The 17,173-nt window shown below is 37.0% G+C and overlaps 1 protein-coding gene across 1 annotated transcript in view; it reads right to left on the bottom strand.

The window, feature by feature from the left end:
- The window catches only part of RCAN1 (regulator of calcineurin 1), a 93,569-nt gene extending 78,089 nt beyond the window's left edge, over positions 1 to 15,480 (bottom strand). The window contains exon 1 of the mRNA XM_074214034.1: positions 15,317 to 15,480. Coding sequence (XP_074070135.1) covers positions 15,317 to 15,403 — 87 coding nt within the window. The 5' untranslated portion in view covers positions 15,404 to 15,480. The remainder of the gene's footprint in view (positions 1 to 15,316) is intronic.
- Between the last annotated feature and the right edge of the window lie 1,693 nt (positions 15,481 to 17,173).

Here is a 17,173-nt window from a genome sequence, read left to right as displayed (position 1 = left end):
ATAGACAAATACAACTGGAGAGTTTTACTTTTATTATTGTATTTTCATACTTTCTATTGAATAAGTCCTTTTGATGAGAAAGATAACAGAGCTCACCAAGCCATTCTTCAGATCCCAAAATGAGTTACCGGTTCTACTCTAAACTGGCATAGTCTGACCTTATAAAATCAGAAGATGCCAAAATTATTTATCTACTATGGTAGCTAGTTCTTTTCCTTGTAAGACATTGAAACTATCCCTTGGAATTTAATTGGCTCCTAAAATAGGGAGAAAGGAATAATACTGAATAATACTGAGAGTATTGATATAGTTTCCTGGTTATCAAAGAGCAAAGCCTAGAGAAAGTAAAGTTAGATGCAAGGTTTGACCAGAGAGCCATTATGTGCAACAATCAGGAAGGGAAGCTGTGCTTGACTCAATCAATGCTGAATGCTGGCTGAATAACGTTTCCCTATTATGATAAACAAATCTCCTATTGAGGTAGCTAGATAGTGCAGCACACAGAGAGTTGGGCCTGGAATCAAGAAGACCTGAGTTCAAATTCAGCCTCAGATACTTATTGTAAGAACCTAGGCAACTAGTTTCTCAAAAAAAGGGGTTGATGTCACTTCTCCTGTAGAGCTGATATTTGTTTTGGTGAGCTTGGTGCATGTAGGCATGATGTAAATGTTTATTCCCTTCCATTCTGTTCCCTAGACAACTATTATTGGACAGATAATGGTTCTCTGATCAAACCTTGGGCCCAGCTATAATAGCTTCTCTTGGCTTTATTCTCTGATGATCAGAGGCCCCAGTAACATTCCTCCTACCCTCCCCTACCATGAGTCAATTAAGCTCTAAGGACACTTTCAATGTCTTACAAGGAAAAGAATGGAGAATACAGATCTCAATGCATTCCAATCTTGAACCTAGGTATTAAAACAGTCCTGGCCTATGACAACTTCCAACTCTTGTCCCTACAATATGTTATGTTTTGTTTTTGGTTCAGAATTGTGATTTCATTAGAATAGGGAGCTTCCAGTTGGGAAATGTCTTCACTGTTATAGATTTAGAGAGAGGCCTGGAACACTAAGAGGTTAATTGGTCATGGGTACAGCTGAGATCACAAGTAGAACTTGAATCCAGGACCTTGTAAGCTTTGAGGTCAGCTTTTTATACAATATTTTTTCTTTCCTCATTACTTATTATATTTATTATATTATTATTATATTATATTACATTACATTATAGTATTATATTATATTATATTATATTATATTATTTTATATTATATTAGCTTGACAAATAAAAGGGGATAGAAATAAAGATTTGTTGTTGGGTTTATTTAAATAAAAGCACAGCAGGCCACTTCCAGAGTAACCAAGAGGAAGATCATTTTTCCTGGCACAATCTAATGGAAAACTAGAAGAGCATTCAGTGATAAGAAGATAAGGATTTACCTCCTGACTAGATAAGGCAGAGAATGTCTGGCATCTAACAGATCTCCAAGTACAAATGAAAGGTTTTGTGTTTCTCCTGTGAAAGAATCCTAAACACAATGAAAAGAGGAGGAGAAAGGGAAAAGTAGACAACAGTGAAACAAGACTCTTTTTCAATCAATCAATAAGTCCTTTATTAGTTGCTTACTAGGTATGTGGACACTGGAAAAAGCAAAACAGGACCTCTTCTCAAGGAGCAAACATTGTGATTGATGAGAGGCATATTTACAAACACACACACATACACTTATATCACATATACACACACACAATAAATATACAAAGATACTTTTGTCAACTAAAAGAATGTTTAACTCAAATAAGCCCTATTTTGACAGCTCATGTCAAAGAGATGACTTGATTTTACTAAACAATGCTAATGACCACATATAATTCTAAAGGGTCAAAACTGTTTGTAAAGCTTTAAAAGATGTCTTTATTTGCTCTTGGGAAAATATGGTCAGATTTACAATAACATTTTGATTTTGATGTTGCTTATTTTAATCTCTGAATTTTAAAATATAGAATCCCCAAATGAGTCAGATATTTGGGTCCATATTTTGGAAGAAAGTATATATTTATAAAAACATATTGTTATTTTATTCTTGATCAGGTTTCAGATATAAATAACATAGTATCAATACTACTAATTATGTAGTGACTATAAACTTGTAGCAAGAATGACTATTTAGCACTGTTGATGTGGTTCTTGTGTGACCTAACAAATAGAGCTACAGAGCAAAGATCATGTTATTCAAAGAAAGAATTAGGAAAAAAGTTCAATCAAAAATATGACCTCTCTACTCTGTATATGTAATGTTGGCTACCAAAAGGAATATGAGATCCTTGACATTTAAGGCAAGCTAAAATGGCAACTACCTTTTTTACTGCAAATAAATACACATATACATACAAACATATATGCATGTATGTATGAACAGATTAAATTAGAAAGTGCAATTAAGTATAGTGAATAGAGTGCTGGGCCTGGAGTCAGGAAACCTGAGTTCAAATCCAGCCTCAGACACTGGTAATGGGACACTGGAAAAAACCTTAATCTCAATTTTGCTTCAATTTGTTCAACTGTAAAATAGAGATAATAATAGTAACACCTATGATTTTTGTGAGGATTAAATGAAATATTCCTAAAGTTCTTAGCATAGTGCCTGGCACATAATAAGTGCTATAACAAGTCAGTTATTATTTTTATACATATATATCTATAATATGCAAAAATAGATTCAGATTATTGAAAGACATGGCTCACTTTACAGAACAGAATAATTAAAATGTGCTTAAAGAATAAGAAATTATCAGATGTAACAAGTGAAAAGCAGAAATGTGTGGTAGATAGAAAGCCAGCCTTGGTATTGGAATGATCAGGTTAAACTTCCTTATCAGCTATGTGATGTGATCCTGGGAAAGTCATTTAATGTTTCAGTGGATCAGGCAACTTTCTAAGACTATAAACTTAGATAATAATTGCTGATCTAATTTGGGAAAGAGAATTTCCTTACCCAAGAGTAGTTTTAGGGTCCACTGGTGTCAAACAAATATCTATGTTTTATTGTATTTTTATTTTATCAAGCATTTTCTAACCACATTTTTATTTCACTTGGACTATTCTTTAGAGTTTTGCTCCCTGGCCCATGGGAGTTTGATACCTCTGTTCCATACCAGTGAAATCACAGATTCCTGTATAACAAATGATATATAAATAGTATTACTGTACATGTAAAGGAGAACTAAATGACAGATGGTAGAAGGTTAAAGGAAAAAAAAAGTATAGCTACTTGGAAAATTTATGAAAATACTTTAGAGAAATACATTTCCTATAGGTTTATGGCTGGTTCCCAAAGCAAAGTCATTCTGTAAACAGAGTAATGCAAGTGATCGGGTTCAATTAAGATTTGACTTAAATACATGTTCTAAGGTGTCTGTGAGTGTGTGTGTGTGTCTGTCTCTGTCTAAAATGGACTTCTAATTTCTATGATAAAGGGAACACTCAAACAAGGAAACTTACTCTAATAATGAACTTCTCTGCAACTTAAACTGTTAGAAAGCTGTCTAGACCATTGGGTGGGTGCCCAGAGTCACACAGCCTACATATGTCAGAGGTGGGTTTTGAAATCAGGTCTTCATGACCAGTTCTCTATCCACTGCACCATGCAACCTCCCAATATGTATAAATAAATAAAAGGACTGAATAACTATTAAAACTAAACTTAAAACAGAAAAGAAAGATTTTCTAAGGTTATTTCATGAAAACTAACCCAGTTAAATGTTCCAAAGGTTACTCTGGTTTTGGAACTTCAACATTATCTGCTGACTTAAGTCTTAGGAGGTCCCAATAGCCACCAGAGGGCCATAGGCTGGACTAACCACTGGAAAAGTAGATGTCTTAACAACAGTAGTGGTGAGCTGTATTAGTTCACCAGAATCTTGGCTATAGAAGAGAGAAATACTGACAGCATGCAGTTCTGGAAAGTAGTTAATGCCAGGACTATTTGAGGGCAGAGGCTCCCATGTGAGAGAAAACTTTCCATCATTGCCTACTGCTTCTCTAAAGTCCCAGTGCCCCTACAATTATTTTGGTGGGGGGAGGATGGTTTATTTTGTTGTTTTTGTTATTGCTCTTAACATTAAATCTATGTAAAACCTGATTAATTCCCAAAGATGCTCTGGGGAAATCTCATTATCCCTGAATTAAGTATTTGCTCCAGTAGATGAGTTTTCTCTGTCTGAACTTTCTTTTTTCTTAAGTAGTAATTTAAGTCACAAAATAACCAAAACTACATTTAAGTAAATGGATTAAAAATTTATATAGGGACATGTTTGGAGTCAAGTTAGCTGTCTTGCTTTCCTTTAGTTATATAAACTACCTTTATTTTTCATTTTCTAACAAAACTATAGTATCATGAGATCTCTATTCTACACTGGATCCCCTAGGAGTAGCCTACCAAACTCAGAGGATTCCTTTATTCTGGCACATCACTTATAATTTTGGTTCTTACATAATTCTAAACTCTACCTGTATGCAGATTTTGATAACATCTTTGCTCCTAGAACACTTTCATATAACCTTAACACCTAAAATTATACTTTTCTTCCCTATTAGATGAAGTAAAAGCAATGTAATTTACCAGACTGGATTCAGGACAGAACATAAATGAAGTTACTTGGCCCCCTAGTGGTGTGTACTGAACTTTTATCCTCTCCTCACAAGCTACATGTAATTTTTTTAAAAAGTATTTGACAGAGGGATGCTTGTATACTAGGTGTGACACATGGCATCTTTTAATATTGATTTTGGGGAACAGATCTAACCCTTATCTTAAACAATGTTCTATAATATTTTATTTTTTACTGTTGCAGGTGAGGTTTTTTCCTTTTTTTGCTGTTTTGCTTTTTTGGAGGTAAAGCATGATTTACATATACTAAATAAAAGGAAATGTGATAGAGTGATAAAAACAGTAGATTATAAATCAGGAGACCTGGATTACTGACTTTTGTCTGTAATTAACAAGCTATATGGAGAAGTCTTTTCTACCTTTTTATATGCAATTTCTTTAACTATAAAATTAGGGGTTGGATTAGTTATTTTATAAGGTTCCTTCCAGTTCTAACATTTTGTTTTATCAGACTACCATATTAACCCTTCTTTCCTACATAACAATTTTTCTTTTCTTTTCTTTTCTTTTGGGAAAAGGAGGGATATGTTTTTCCAAGATTTCATTCTGTAATCTGAACCTACGTCTTCATATAATGAAAACTCACATTTATGTAGCACTTACTATGTGCCAGGCACTATGCCATTACAGTTATTTCATTTCAACTTCACACCCACCCTGAAGGCTAAGTGACTAGCCCAGGGTCACACAGCTAGTAAGTGTCTGAGGCTTAATTTTAACTCAGGCTTCCTGACTCCAGGTCCAAGGCTCTATTCACTGTGCCATCTAGCTGCCCTCATGTAAATTGGGAATAATAATACTTATTCTCCCTATCTCAAAGGACAACTGTATAAAACATGATTACGTAAAACACTTATGAACTATAAAGACATACAAATGTAAGCTATCAGCATTACTATTCAACAGTGTTTTGTAATATTCCCTTTGCTACAGTACTTAAATGTACATTTTGATATTGTATTTAAATTTTCAACCTCTTCCATTAGATTGTAAATTTTTTTGCATTAGATTTGGCAGCAAGCATAGAGAAGAAAAGATGATTTCTGTTCATTCCCAAGTTCCTAAATTCCCATTTTCAAGTTTCAGAGAAGAAATTTCCAACCTGTGTGACTATTATAGCCACTAAGGAATTCAATCCATGAATATGTCTTCTGTTTATAGTAACTAGGAAGCAGGAGAAAGCAAGGGCAAGGAATATATATCATCTTAACAGAGAAAACAGGAGCTATGGGAATGAATTTCTACATAGTTTCCTTCAACTCAGGGGGCTAGAAGCAAATGGAGCTAATGCTGAATACTTGCTACAGGACCTGTTTAGCATTACTGGGCTAACACTTCTAAGAAAAAAAAAAGGAAATGAAGGAAGAAGTCATCATAAAGCAAATCATTTGTGTTTTATGTAGGAAAAAATCCTTAAAGGATATGCATTTTAGAGGGAAATTGGTTTAAAAATGGAGGAAAGTAATAAAGTTCATCTTTTGGGACCTCTAATTTGGTATTATATATAAAACCTCAATATATGGTAACAGACAATCTAGTTCTTTTTGCTTCACTCAACAAAATTATGTTGAGTTTCTTCTATATTAAAGAACTATTACCAATAAAAATGGACATTATAGGAGATACAAGGATTAGTAATACATGGCCCCATTCCACAGGAATCTGATAATATAAAAAGGAAAAGAACAAAAGCACAAATTAGTGTAATAAAAGGCAGCTTGAGATGAGTGCTATAAAAAAGGAACTATGTAGGTATTGGGGAGGCTGAGGAAGAGGAAGAGAGCCTTAAGGATGAACTAGATTTTAACAAAGGAAAAGAGAAAAGTACAAACAGAAAAGGTGGCATTAGAGATTTAGAGGCAGCAGAGTAGAAAACATTTATTAAAATTGGGGAACAGTCCAATTTTTCAGGAATATAGGCTATGTATGAACAATTTGAAAAGGAATTTATGAAAACAATTGAGGACCAATTTCTGCCACCAGAAATTATAGAGGAATGATCAATGTAAACTATGAAAAGAATGTAGATTATGCCATTTTTCAGAGAGATAATTTAAACCTATTATGGTTCTGCTTAGCCTTAAATCTACTATTATCTCTTTCCTATGGCTTCCAAATTAAAGAGAAAAATCAAACCAAAACATCTCATCAACACCTTGACTACATGCATGTTCGTCAAGTTTTATTGATTCGACCAGAAAACACATTAAGCAACTCCCTCATCTTATGGAACCTTCTCCAATGATAGCAAAATTCCATTTAGGTTCCACAGTATAAAATTCTTAGTGTATACCAAATAAAGATAGAGAATGAAAGCTTTAAGTTCAAATTCAGAGGTTAGTCAACAATCATTTGTTAAGTGCTTATTATGTATGAGGTAAAATTCTAAGCACTTTTAAAGAAAGGCAAAAACATGGTCCCTGGTCTTAAAGAAGCTCACAACTTAAGAAAAAACATGCAAATATATACATACACACACACACACACACACACACACACATATATATATACATATATGTATACACACATACAGTATAAATGGAAGGTAATTATAGAAAACATTTCTACTTACTAGGTGACCTTATTCCTTACTTTGCTGAGAAGAAAGTTGTTCCTAACTCAATTATTCTTGGGGAAAGGAGCTTATGTTCTAAATATTAGACTATCCTCGCTTTAGGATATTATTATTATTTTTCATGCTCTATAAAGTAATCCTCTAATTATCTGATTTGAATGGCAATGAATAAATAATTTGACTTAGGAGCACTGTCATGTTTATTATATTGACATTGCCCACCCATAAATGAGTTAATAACCCAAATTGTTTAGGTCTAGTATTTTGAAGTTTTATTCATATAATTTTTTTAGTGTATTTCTTGGTAAGTGGACTCCCAAATATTTTATATCTTCTGTAATTATTTTGAATGGAATTTTTATTCCTCTTCCTGATGAGTTTTGTTGGTAATATACCAAAAGACTGATAGTTTTTATGATTTATTTTATATCCTGCTATTTTGATAAAGTTATTAAGTCAAAATTTATTAAATAATAAAATCCATCAAGAGCAAGGATTCTGAAAGTTTGCAGAAATTCCTAAGGGTCCTCAAGATGCTTTCAGGGTATCCTCTAAATTAAAATTATTTTTATAAGAATTTTAAATTTTGAATATGGTATATATCAATAAATATAACTCACATAAACAAAAGCTTTTGGGGGGGAGTGTTCTCCTATAACTTTTAAGCATGAAGAGTCCTGAGACCAAAAAATTTTTGATAAACACTGATGTGGATGAACAAAAATCAGAATTTCAAGATAAAGAAAAAAGTAGGAAAGAAGACTAAGATGTCAAACTATAAGCCTCAAAATTATTCAGTAAGATTAAGAAATATCAAGTTTGTCAAAAATCTAGGAGTCTTTCCATACTTGGATTGCTCATATGAAGATGATCAGCAAATCTCTAATAACTAGAAAAAGGCTCATTTTTCCTATGACTTCTGTCTTCTTGGCACTAGTGTATCCTTATTATGATTCTGAAGAATGTGGGAAATTTCTCACTGCTCCTCTTCACAGAATCTACTTCCACCCAGTTGGAGGAACCTCCATTATTATTGCTCTAGAGATGAAGTGATCCTCCTTCCTTTCCTTATTTGTCATATTTGTCAATTTTCCAACCTCCTTAAGGTTGATTCTTAATCTGTCTTATTATAAAGACACAAAACCAAGAACAGTATTAGTTTAGAATACAAGCTCATTTTAAATCTCTAAATGGGTACATAAAAAGTGTGTCAACGGAACACTAAAACACTAGATTAAAAAATTAAATCCATATCAAATCATCTTAGGGCTCATTTAAATCCATATTGAATCATCTTAAGGCTCGGTTCATACAACTGGATAACTCAGTAAAGGCAGATAACTTAATGAATTTTACTAACTTCACAATGAGATGTTTTGCATTGTGTAGACTTGTTTTTTACTCTACTGGGCAGAATACTAATATGGGATTCTATTTCAAGATACAATGCCTAGTCATTGAAGTTTTCCAAGTCTAATACAATGAATGACACATGGATGTCTTCATACCATATACATGTCCAAAGAAGGAATATTGAAAGAGTAGATTCAGTGCTAACCTCACTCAGGAAGACTGGAGTTTAAGTCCTTTCTCCACCATGGGCAGTCTATAGGAATGACCCTGATTAACTTCTTGGTGCCCCAGGCAACTAAAATTACATATTACAGATTAGTCATTAATCTGTACTTCAAGAGGGAGGGTTTTGTTTTGTTTTTAGTTTTCTTTACAAGGCAAATGGGGTTCAGTGGCTTGCCCAAGGCCACACAGCTAGGTAATTATTAAGTGTCTGAGACCAGATTTGAACCCAGGTACTCCTGACTCCAGGGCCTGTGCTTTGTCCACTGCGCCACCTAGCCGTCCCAAGAGGGAGTTTCTTAATAGGAAGTTTATTCCAACAGGTCCTGAAAAATGTACATATACACTCACAGTATCCTATTCATCCAAATAGATTTTTAAAAATCAATGCCTTATTAAAGAAGCTTAAAACATTTAACTCAAATATCTGTTCATTTTAGTTTGCTAAATAAATTATAAAGAAACTGCAGAATTCAACATATTATCTTTTGGTTTAATCTATCATTTTGGTAATAAAGTATTAATATCTATTAAAATTTTTTACTAGATTTCTGTGAGTTTTATTTGGATTAGTTTTTAAGTATTAATTATGTTGGGCATATGATTTTCATCATTTCTTATTTCTTTAACATGAAATAACAATGTTATTGTTTCTTTTAACTTTCTAGATTAAATTCACCTTGACTGGATATCACAATTACCATATTTGCCTTTCCTGAGCTGATTGTTGCATATGTTTCTTAATCTTTTCAATTTTAATCTGTATTTCTTTTTGTCTTAAATTTTTTGCTCTTAGTACTTACCTCATAGGTATGTGTCATAGTATGGATCAAAAATCGCATTTTTAAATCTCACAGCACTTAAAGCAAATGTTATTGTTGGGATCATTATTTTATCTCTCTGGTTTTGGTTTATTAAATCTAAACTAGGGAGTTGAATTAGATGCTACCTGAGATCCTCAATAGCTTTTAATATTTTATGAATTTATCAGATGAAAAATAAATCTAGAATAAAAGAAGAAATGGGAAGTTTTTACATTGATCATAGATTCAGGAAAGCTATGTGGCACAGTGGATGGAGTCAGAAAGATTACTCTACTTGAATTTAACTTTGGCTTCAGACACTTAACCAGCTGTGTGACCCTGGGCAAGTCATTTCACCCTATTTGCTTCAGTTTCCTCATCTTAAAATGAAGTGGAGAAGGGAATGGCAAACCCCTCCAGTATCTTTGCCAAGAAAACTCCAGATGGGAACACAAAGTGTCAACATGACTGAAATGACTGAACAGCAGCATTAAAATTAATGTCAGAGACCAACAATATTATCCAATCTCTTCATTTTAAAGATGAGAAAAATGAGACCTAAACAGGTGAAGTGATCTGTCTGATAATCAATAAGCCATATAATGCACATTCTAGTAGCATCCTTAGTGTCAAATCATCTGATAGAAAAGTGAAAATATTCAGTCAAATAGGAGGGACAAAACCCAATGAGCTATTTGAATTAAACAGCTGTTCAAACATGAAAACCAATCAAACAAAACCTAACCAGTCTTAATATTCTAACAAAATAATCCCTGAAACAGAAAGAAAGAAATCTTTAAGTGTGAAAGCACTGCTTAGTTTCAATACTGCCTTTCCTACTTAAAAGTGATTTAAGAAAATGATTCTACATGGGAATGGTACTTTGAATCTTCTGAAATCATTTTGGAAAAATATTGGACTTGTTTAAGGCTCAAATGGCAACATTTGCTTTTTACTGCTTTGAAATATGTTTCCTACAATCCTTTCTGGTAGCTTTATTACTTTAGGTATAATCAATACTGATACTGTTCATAAATGTTACTGGAGAGGGTTTTAAATAAATTACCATAAAATCCCAGGTTTGGAGACTATTGTCATGAAAATTAGGTATTTTCTCTGCACTTTCAGCATAACACTTAGGTTCTTTAGACTTGCCTGAAGATTAAGTGCTAAAATATATGTAGAAAATAACTTCATAAGAAAAACTGGATCTGAAGCAAAAATGCTAAACATTAAATTACAAATTTCAGTGAAAACACTGATGGCATTTTAACTCCAATACACTGAATCCAATGTTAATTTCAGTGAGAATTCAGGGAAGAGGAAAGCAAAAATAATGTAAATAAAAGTACTTTAAAATACATTGTAATTTCTCAATAAAATATCTCCCAAAACATAATTTTGTTCTTTGAAAATGTCAGAACTTAGCTTGAAGTTAATTAATGTTGTCCCCATGATATGGCATTTGGAAAAATGCTTCTCTCTTGCTAGGAAGAATAGAAATAGATAGTTTTATTTTCTATCACTACCATATGCCCTATTCAAGGACCACAACACAAAGCACTGACTGCCTCATTAAGAATAGTCTCCTTATTTTGCTCAGTATGAGTATTTATAAATAAAAAACTGAAGACACTTCACTTTCACAGATGAATTGTATTTTGAATGACTCATCACTTAAAATGCTTTCTATACAATGGGGCATAAAAAAAAGTGTACACCAAAGGCTCTATTTTACTTCAACTGTTATACACAATAACTATTACTGTAACCAGTGACATATTTTAAAGGGGCAGGAAAGCAGGTTCCTCAATGAGGTACAAGAAAAAGAATGTAAAGTATGTCATTTGACTACAATTTTAAAAAAGAATACAGCCAGAAATACAAACACTGTAATCAACATTCTCTGTTTTAGCTATTCTATTTGACTGAAAAGCCTAATTTTTTTCTTACTTTTCCTTTGTAACAATATTGGGATTTAGACAGTTTAATGATAGCCATCAACATATTAAACCATCATTACTCTTTTCTTTTTTAATGTTTTTTCTGTCTTTTAACATTTTATTTGTTTTCCAAATTATATACAATAGTAATGTATGCCTATCATTTTTTGTAAGGTTTTGAACTTTTTTAATGTTTTAATTACTTTATTGCAGGAGCAGGATATGCCAAAATAAAAGAAACAAAATATTTAGACAGGGGAAAAATTCATGTAAGAACAAGAACACTGTACTTCTTCTTTAAATAATTTTGAATTAGGTAATAATAATAATAATCACTAACATATTTCTTTAGTATTTTAAGTGTTCAGAGTGATTTCCATAAGTCATTTCATTTCCTCCTCACAATTATGTAACACAGGTGTTTACTTATATAGGGGTGGAAAACACTGTAAATTTTCAGTTAAATTCTGGAGCCCTATGATAATTGGAAAGAATGTAATTTTATCTTTCTTCCAATTTTCCCCAAATAAAAGAAATAGGAGGAAAATGAGGGTCTGACAGATATTTCATACATAACCTAGGTGTAAAGAATCTAAGAATGTCTGGATTTTAACCAGCTGTTCACATGCTACTAGAATTTCAGGGGTTTTTTCACATCACAAATTTAACTGTAATATGCATAGAGGGCAGCTATTAAAGTACTCAAAATCATAAACTAGTATCATGTATTATATTAACCAAACCATGATGTCACTGGTCCTCTTCAAAATGAAGGCCAGACAACAATAAATACAACAGTATAAATACAAGCACTTAACCTTAACATTTTGAGTTCTGAAATCACTTCCGAGGTTTTCTCTCTATTCATTCAATGTTTCCTACCTGACAATGAACATATATATATATATATATATATATATAATATAATATGATAATATAAAATAAAATATATAATATAAAATATAATAATTGTTTTAGTCAAGAAAACTGCATCTAAGGCATAGAAAATTAATGGGATTCTGATTTACAGAGTTATATTATCTTTTTAATTAAAGGTGACTAAAATATTTTCTATCTCAAATATTCTCAGAAGAGAACAATGAATTTGTTTTGATTCTTTCTCCAAAAAGATATAGGTGAGAAAATGAATGCACTGAATTTTAGGCTCAGTGAAGAGTGGACATTGATGGTTTTAAATACTGTTATTCATTTCATCTTGCATGCTAAAGGAAAGACATAAAAATCAGAAGACAATTGAGCTTGGTATTGTTCTTATAGCATCATTTGCCCCAGGGCAGAAGTTTGGGCAGCTATATATGAAGGGTTAGATGAGGTAGGAAAGGTTGAATGAATAGAGAGAAAACCTCGGAAGTGATTAGAGAACTCAAAATGTAAAGAATCACACTTGCATTTATACTGTTGTATTTATTGTTGTTTGTCTTTCACTTTGAAGAGGACCAATGACATCGTGGATGATATCTTGACTTGCAGATGAACTGGATATAAGCAGGGCAAAGCTGCACAAAACTATCAATCTCACTCTCTCTTTCCAGTCATCAAAATCCAATTGCAAAACAAAAATCAGACAAACAAGGACCCTGGATGCAATGGTGGATGATCCAGGGGTTCACTCCAGAGCTGCTGCTTCAGCTGACTTCATGGTGTTGAACAAATTGTTCTCATCTGCCCAATCCACTCAGGGAAACCTTCACATGCCTGGGGTAGACATACTCCTAACTCACCAACAGGTCTGAGGCCTGATGATGACCCTCAATCTGGTCTGGCCCACCTGGTCCTGACAGTTTTATCTAGATGTGGCTGCTGTACATGCTACAGTTTTTTGGAGCCACGGGAGAGAGCTGGGTCAAGGTGGACACCAAAGGTGAATGAGCAGTCCTGAAAAGAACGTGGCAAGTCCTTGTATTAGAGGAGCTAGTCCTTCCTGAACACCCAATGATACTTGCCTCCTTGTTGTTCCCTGAACAAGTCACTTCATCTCCCAATTCCAGGCATACCTGAGAGCAAACACTTGTCTTTCTTAGTAAACTCAGTGCTTAATTAATACAGTAATTGGTATATAATAGGAACTTAATGAATGTCTACTAACTTGAAAATTTCTCCATGTAATCAATCATACACACACACACACACACACACACACACATATAAACAAAATATCAAGAAATGAATCTATTAGCTTTTACTACCTAAAATATATTACTCCAAATAGAATAGATTATTTATATGTACACTTCCCTTACATTGACCGAGTCATATACATATGTATATGTAATATATCTTATTATATATAAAAGTATATCAGGAGATAGACAGATAGAGATCTTCCCATGGTGATTTTAGCCAATGGATAAACTCTCTTTGTTCAGTGACCCAAAACAATGAAGTGGTCTGTGGTTTCTCTACCTCGATGTACTGTGATAAAAGGTTCTAGTATCTTATTCTGAAGATCCTGTTAATTTAGACCAATGCCAGAAGTAAGGAGGTAAAACTGCCTTTACAAAAGTGAAAAGGCAATTTTATATATCATGGAATGTCAGAACTGAAAAAAACCTTAAAGATTCTTTAGTATAACTTCCTTATTTTACAGAGGATGATTAACTGGCACTTTCATGATTCTGGCTCATTACAAAAAAGATTCTAGGCGTGACTTCTCTCTCCCTCCTTGGGAAAAGGGCAATGACTTTATGGACATAAACTAATCTACATTTCAAAACCATTGTGCAGAGCATGACTTTGCTCATGAAACAAGGTACTCATGAGGCCAACAGAAGTTAGGTATTGATGACATTCTATTTCAGAATATAAATGGAGTAAAAGATCTTGGAATATCATGAACCTTGTAAGATGTGAATCACGATCTATTCCACAGGGGAATTTTTTTTAGAAAGTAGCCTTCAGATTTAAATTGTGGATAGTCAATGTAACCTAAAATCCACACTGAAAAAACTCCAGTCCTTTGGGACATGAGCACTTTAAAAAGAAAAAAGTCTCAAAAGGCAAATGCCATTTATAGAATTGTAGTGCCCAAATTCTATCTAGCTGAATACATAGAAATAAAACTTTTATGTGAAAAATTAATAAGCACCATTCATTACTTAAATGAAAATCTCTGCCTTCAAAGACTTTAAAAGGGTTTTTAAATGAACTTTTGATATATTAAATACCACAAACAATTTTCTTAGTACTCTGCTTGTTACTGACATCATTCTAACACAATAGCAAGTTTCTTGAGATTGGTTTCTGAATAGAAGAACAAAAGCATTTTAGAAATTTGCTCCCTTTCCCCCAATCAAGGAAACGGCTCGCCCCAGGCCGCCCAGCTAGGTCATTAAGTGTCTGAGGCCGCATCCGAGGCCGCCCCGCACGCCCCGCTCCTGGTGAAAGCCCGATGAACCCAGCGGCTCGCTGATTGGCTGGTTTCCTCGTGCCCAGCGAGGTGTCCCGCCAATAGAGGAGGCCGCCAAGCCCGGCCCCAGGCCCGTTTCCCGGACGGGCGTCGCGCGGCTCCCCGGGGCCGCTGTGTCCCGTCCAGTGGCAGGCCCGCGAGCGCCGGGCCGGGCGGGCCGGGCGGCGGCTGCGCGTCCCGCCCCGCGCGGAGAGGAGCTGGGCTGGAGCTCTCCCGCCGCCCCGGGCCACCACGCCCCCGCCGGCTCGCGCGCCCCCGGCCCGGCCCGGCCGCCGCCCCTGCCCAGGGCCCCGCCCCGCGCCGCCAGGTGCGCCCCCGCCTCACCCGACACAAGCTGTCCGCGAAGACGCGCGGCTCCAGGCTGCAGGCGATGATGGCGCTGGGCAGGTCCTGCAGGTCGATCTCCTCCATCTCGCAGTCGATGAAGCTCCAGTCCCCTCCGCCCTCGTCCCGGGCCTCCGCCCCCTCCAGCGGGGAGAAGTGTCGCCGCGTCGCCTCCGAGCCCGGCGGCGCCGCCTCCTCCCCCGCCTCCTCCCCTTCCACCGCGGCCGCCTGGCCGCGGGGCCCCCGCACGCCGCCCTCCATGGCCGGCGGCCCGGGCCGCGGAGCCCGGCGGGCTGAGGCCGGGCCGCGGCGAGCGCGCCCCGGGGAGCCGGGAGCGGCGGCGGCCGGCGGGCCTCGACGTTCCGCCAGGGGCGCGGGCGCCCCCCGAGCCGGGCCCGCTCCTTCCCACGGTTACCGCCTCAGCCCCGCTCGCGGTGAGCCCCCTCGTTGCCGAGCCTCCGCTGGCCGGGGCGGCCCCCGGGGCGCAGTCCTGCCGGAGCCAGACCCGAGGGCGGAGGATGGGCCCGGGTCATCCCCTCGCCCGGGCCGGAGGGCGGCGGGTTGGACCGCGGCTCCTTTAAGAGAGGATGGGCGTGAAAGCTGGCTCCTCGGCCGCACCCCCGCCGGGAGCCAATGGGACGCAGAGCTCCCTGCCACGTGGCCCAGGCTCGCGCCCTCCTGTGAAGCGCCGGGCGCTGCCATGTTGGGTTTGGGCGGAGGCCTCGTCGCTGCTGCCCCCCACGGGAGAAGGCTGGACAGAGACCGGGCGCGGGGCGATGGAGGGCAGCCGGGGGCCGCTTCTGACCCGCCTCGCCCTTTGCCCTCGCGCCCTGCAGCGAGGCTGTGGGGGAGGCGCCGGGTCAGCGCAGTGCTGGAGGCTTAAAGACGCAGCTCACAACTTTAAGTTTAATTTCCTTTATTATCATTTTCTCCATCACTTCCCTAACTATACATAATCAGCAACATAATAAAGTCAAGCCTTGGCTTGTGGTTTTAGGAGGTTCCAGTACACATAATTTAACATAGGTTTCTAGGGGCCATTAGGTGGTGCGGTGGTTAGCGCTAAAGGGCATGCACATTTTTTACTGCCCTTTGGGCAGAATTCCAAATTGCTCTCCAGAAAGGTTGGATGAGTTCACAGCTCCACCAACAATGGATTAGTGTCCCAGGACATTGATCATTGTCCTTTCTGGTCATATTGGCCAGTCTGAGGGATTTGAGGTGGTACCTCGGTGATGCTTTAATCTGCATCTCCTTGGAGTCTGGAGGATCTAAATTCAAATTCTACCTCGGACACTTGATACTAGTTGTGTGACCTTGGGCAAGTCACTTAACCCCATTGTCTTGCAAGCACCGCCTCCCCCCCCCAAAAAAAAGCATAGACTGCCTAATTTTAGATCCAACCCTGACGGTACTCTCCAATCTTTTTCAAATATGAGGGCTGATTTTGAATTATGAAAAAATCTTGCAGAGATTACCCCTGTGAGAATGGTTGTATGAGTTATAAGTTAATTTATAGAATATATTATGATAACTAGAAACTGGAAATTCAGCTAGACTAAATAGGCATGATGAGAAATGCTGCACCAGGATTCGGAACCTGTCTCTGTGTGTGCACCCTGAGGCAAGTGCCAACTTGTTTGGGCCTCGTGTCTAATTGAGAAAGTTGGACCAGGTATCTCTACTACTGCCTTCCTGATACATTGTTTCATGTGAGGGGAAAAAAATGGAATTATCCCTTCACCACCAGGTGAAGTAATTCAACCACTCTTGAAGGAGAAATAAAATATTACAAACAATGCAAGGGCCACTGTGGTAACAACTATTTGCTGTCTATGAATAAGAGACATGTGAGTT

This window comes from Macrotis lagotis, chromosome 1 (assembly GCF_037893015.1).
Source record: "Macrotis lagotis isolate mMagLag1 chromosome 1, bilby.v1.9.chrom.fasta, whole genome shotgun sequence".
Classification (NCBI taxonomy): Eukaryota; Metazoa; Chordata; class Mammalia; order Peramelemorphia; family Peramelidae; genus Macrotis; species Macrotis lagotis.
Note: the sequence above shows the minus strand (reverse complement) of the source record. Positions and strands in the feature narration are given on the sequence as shown.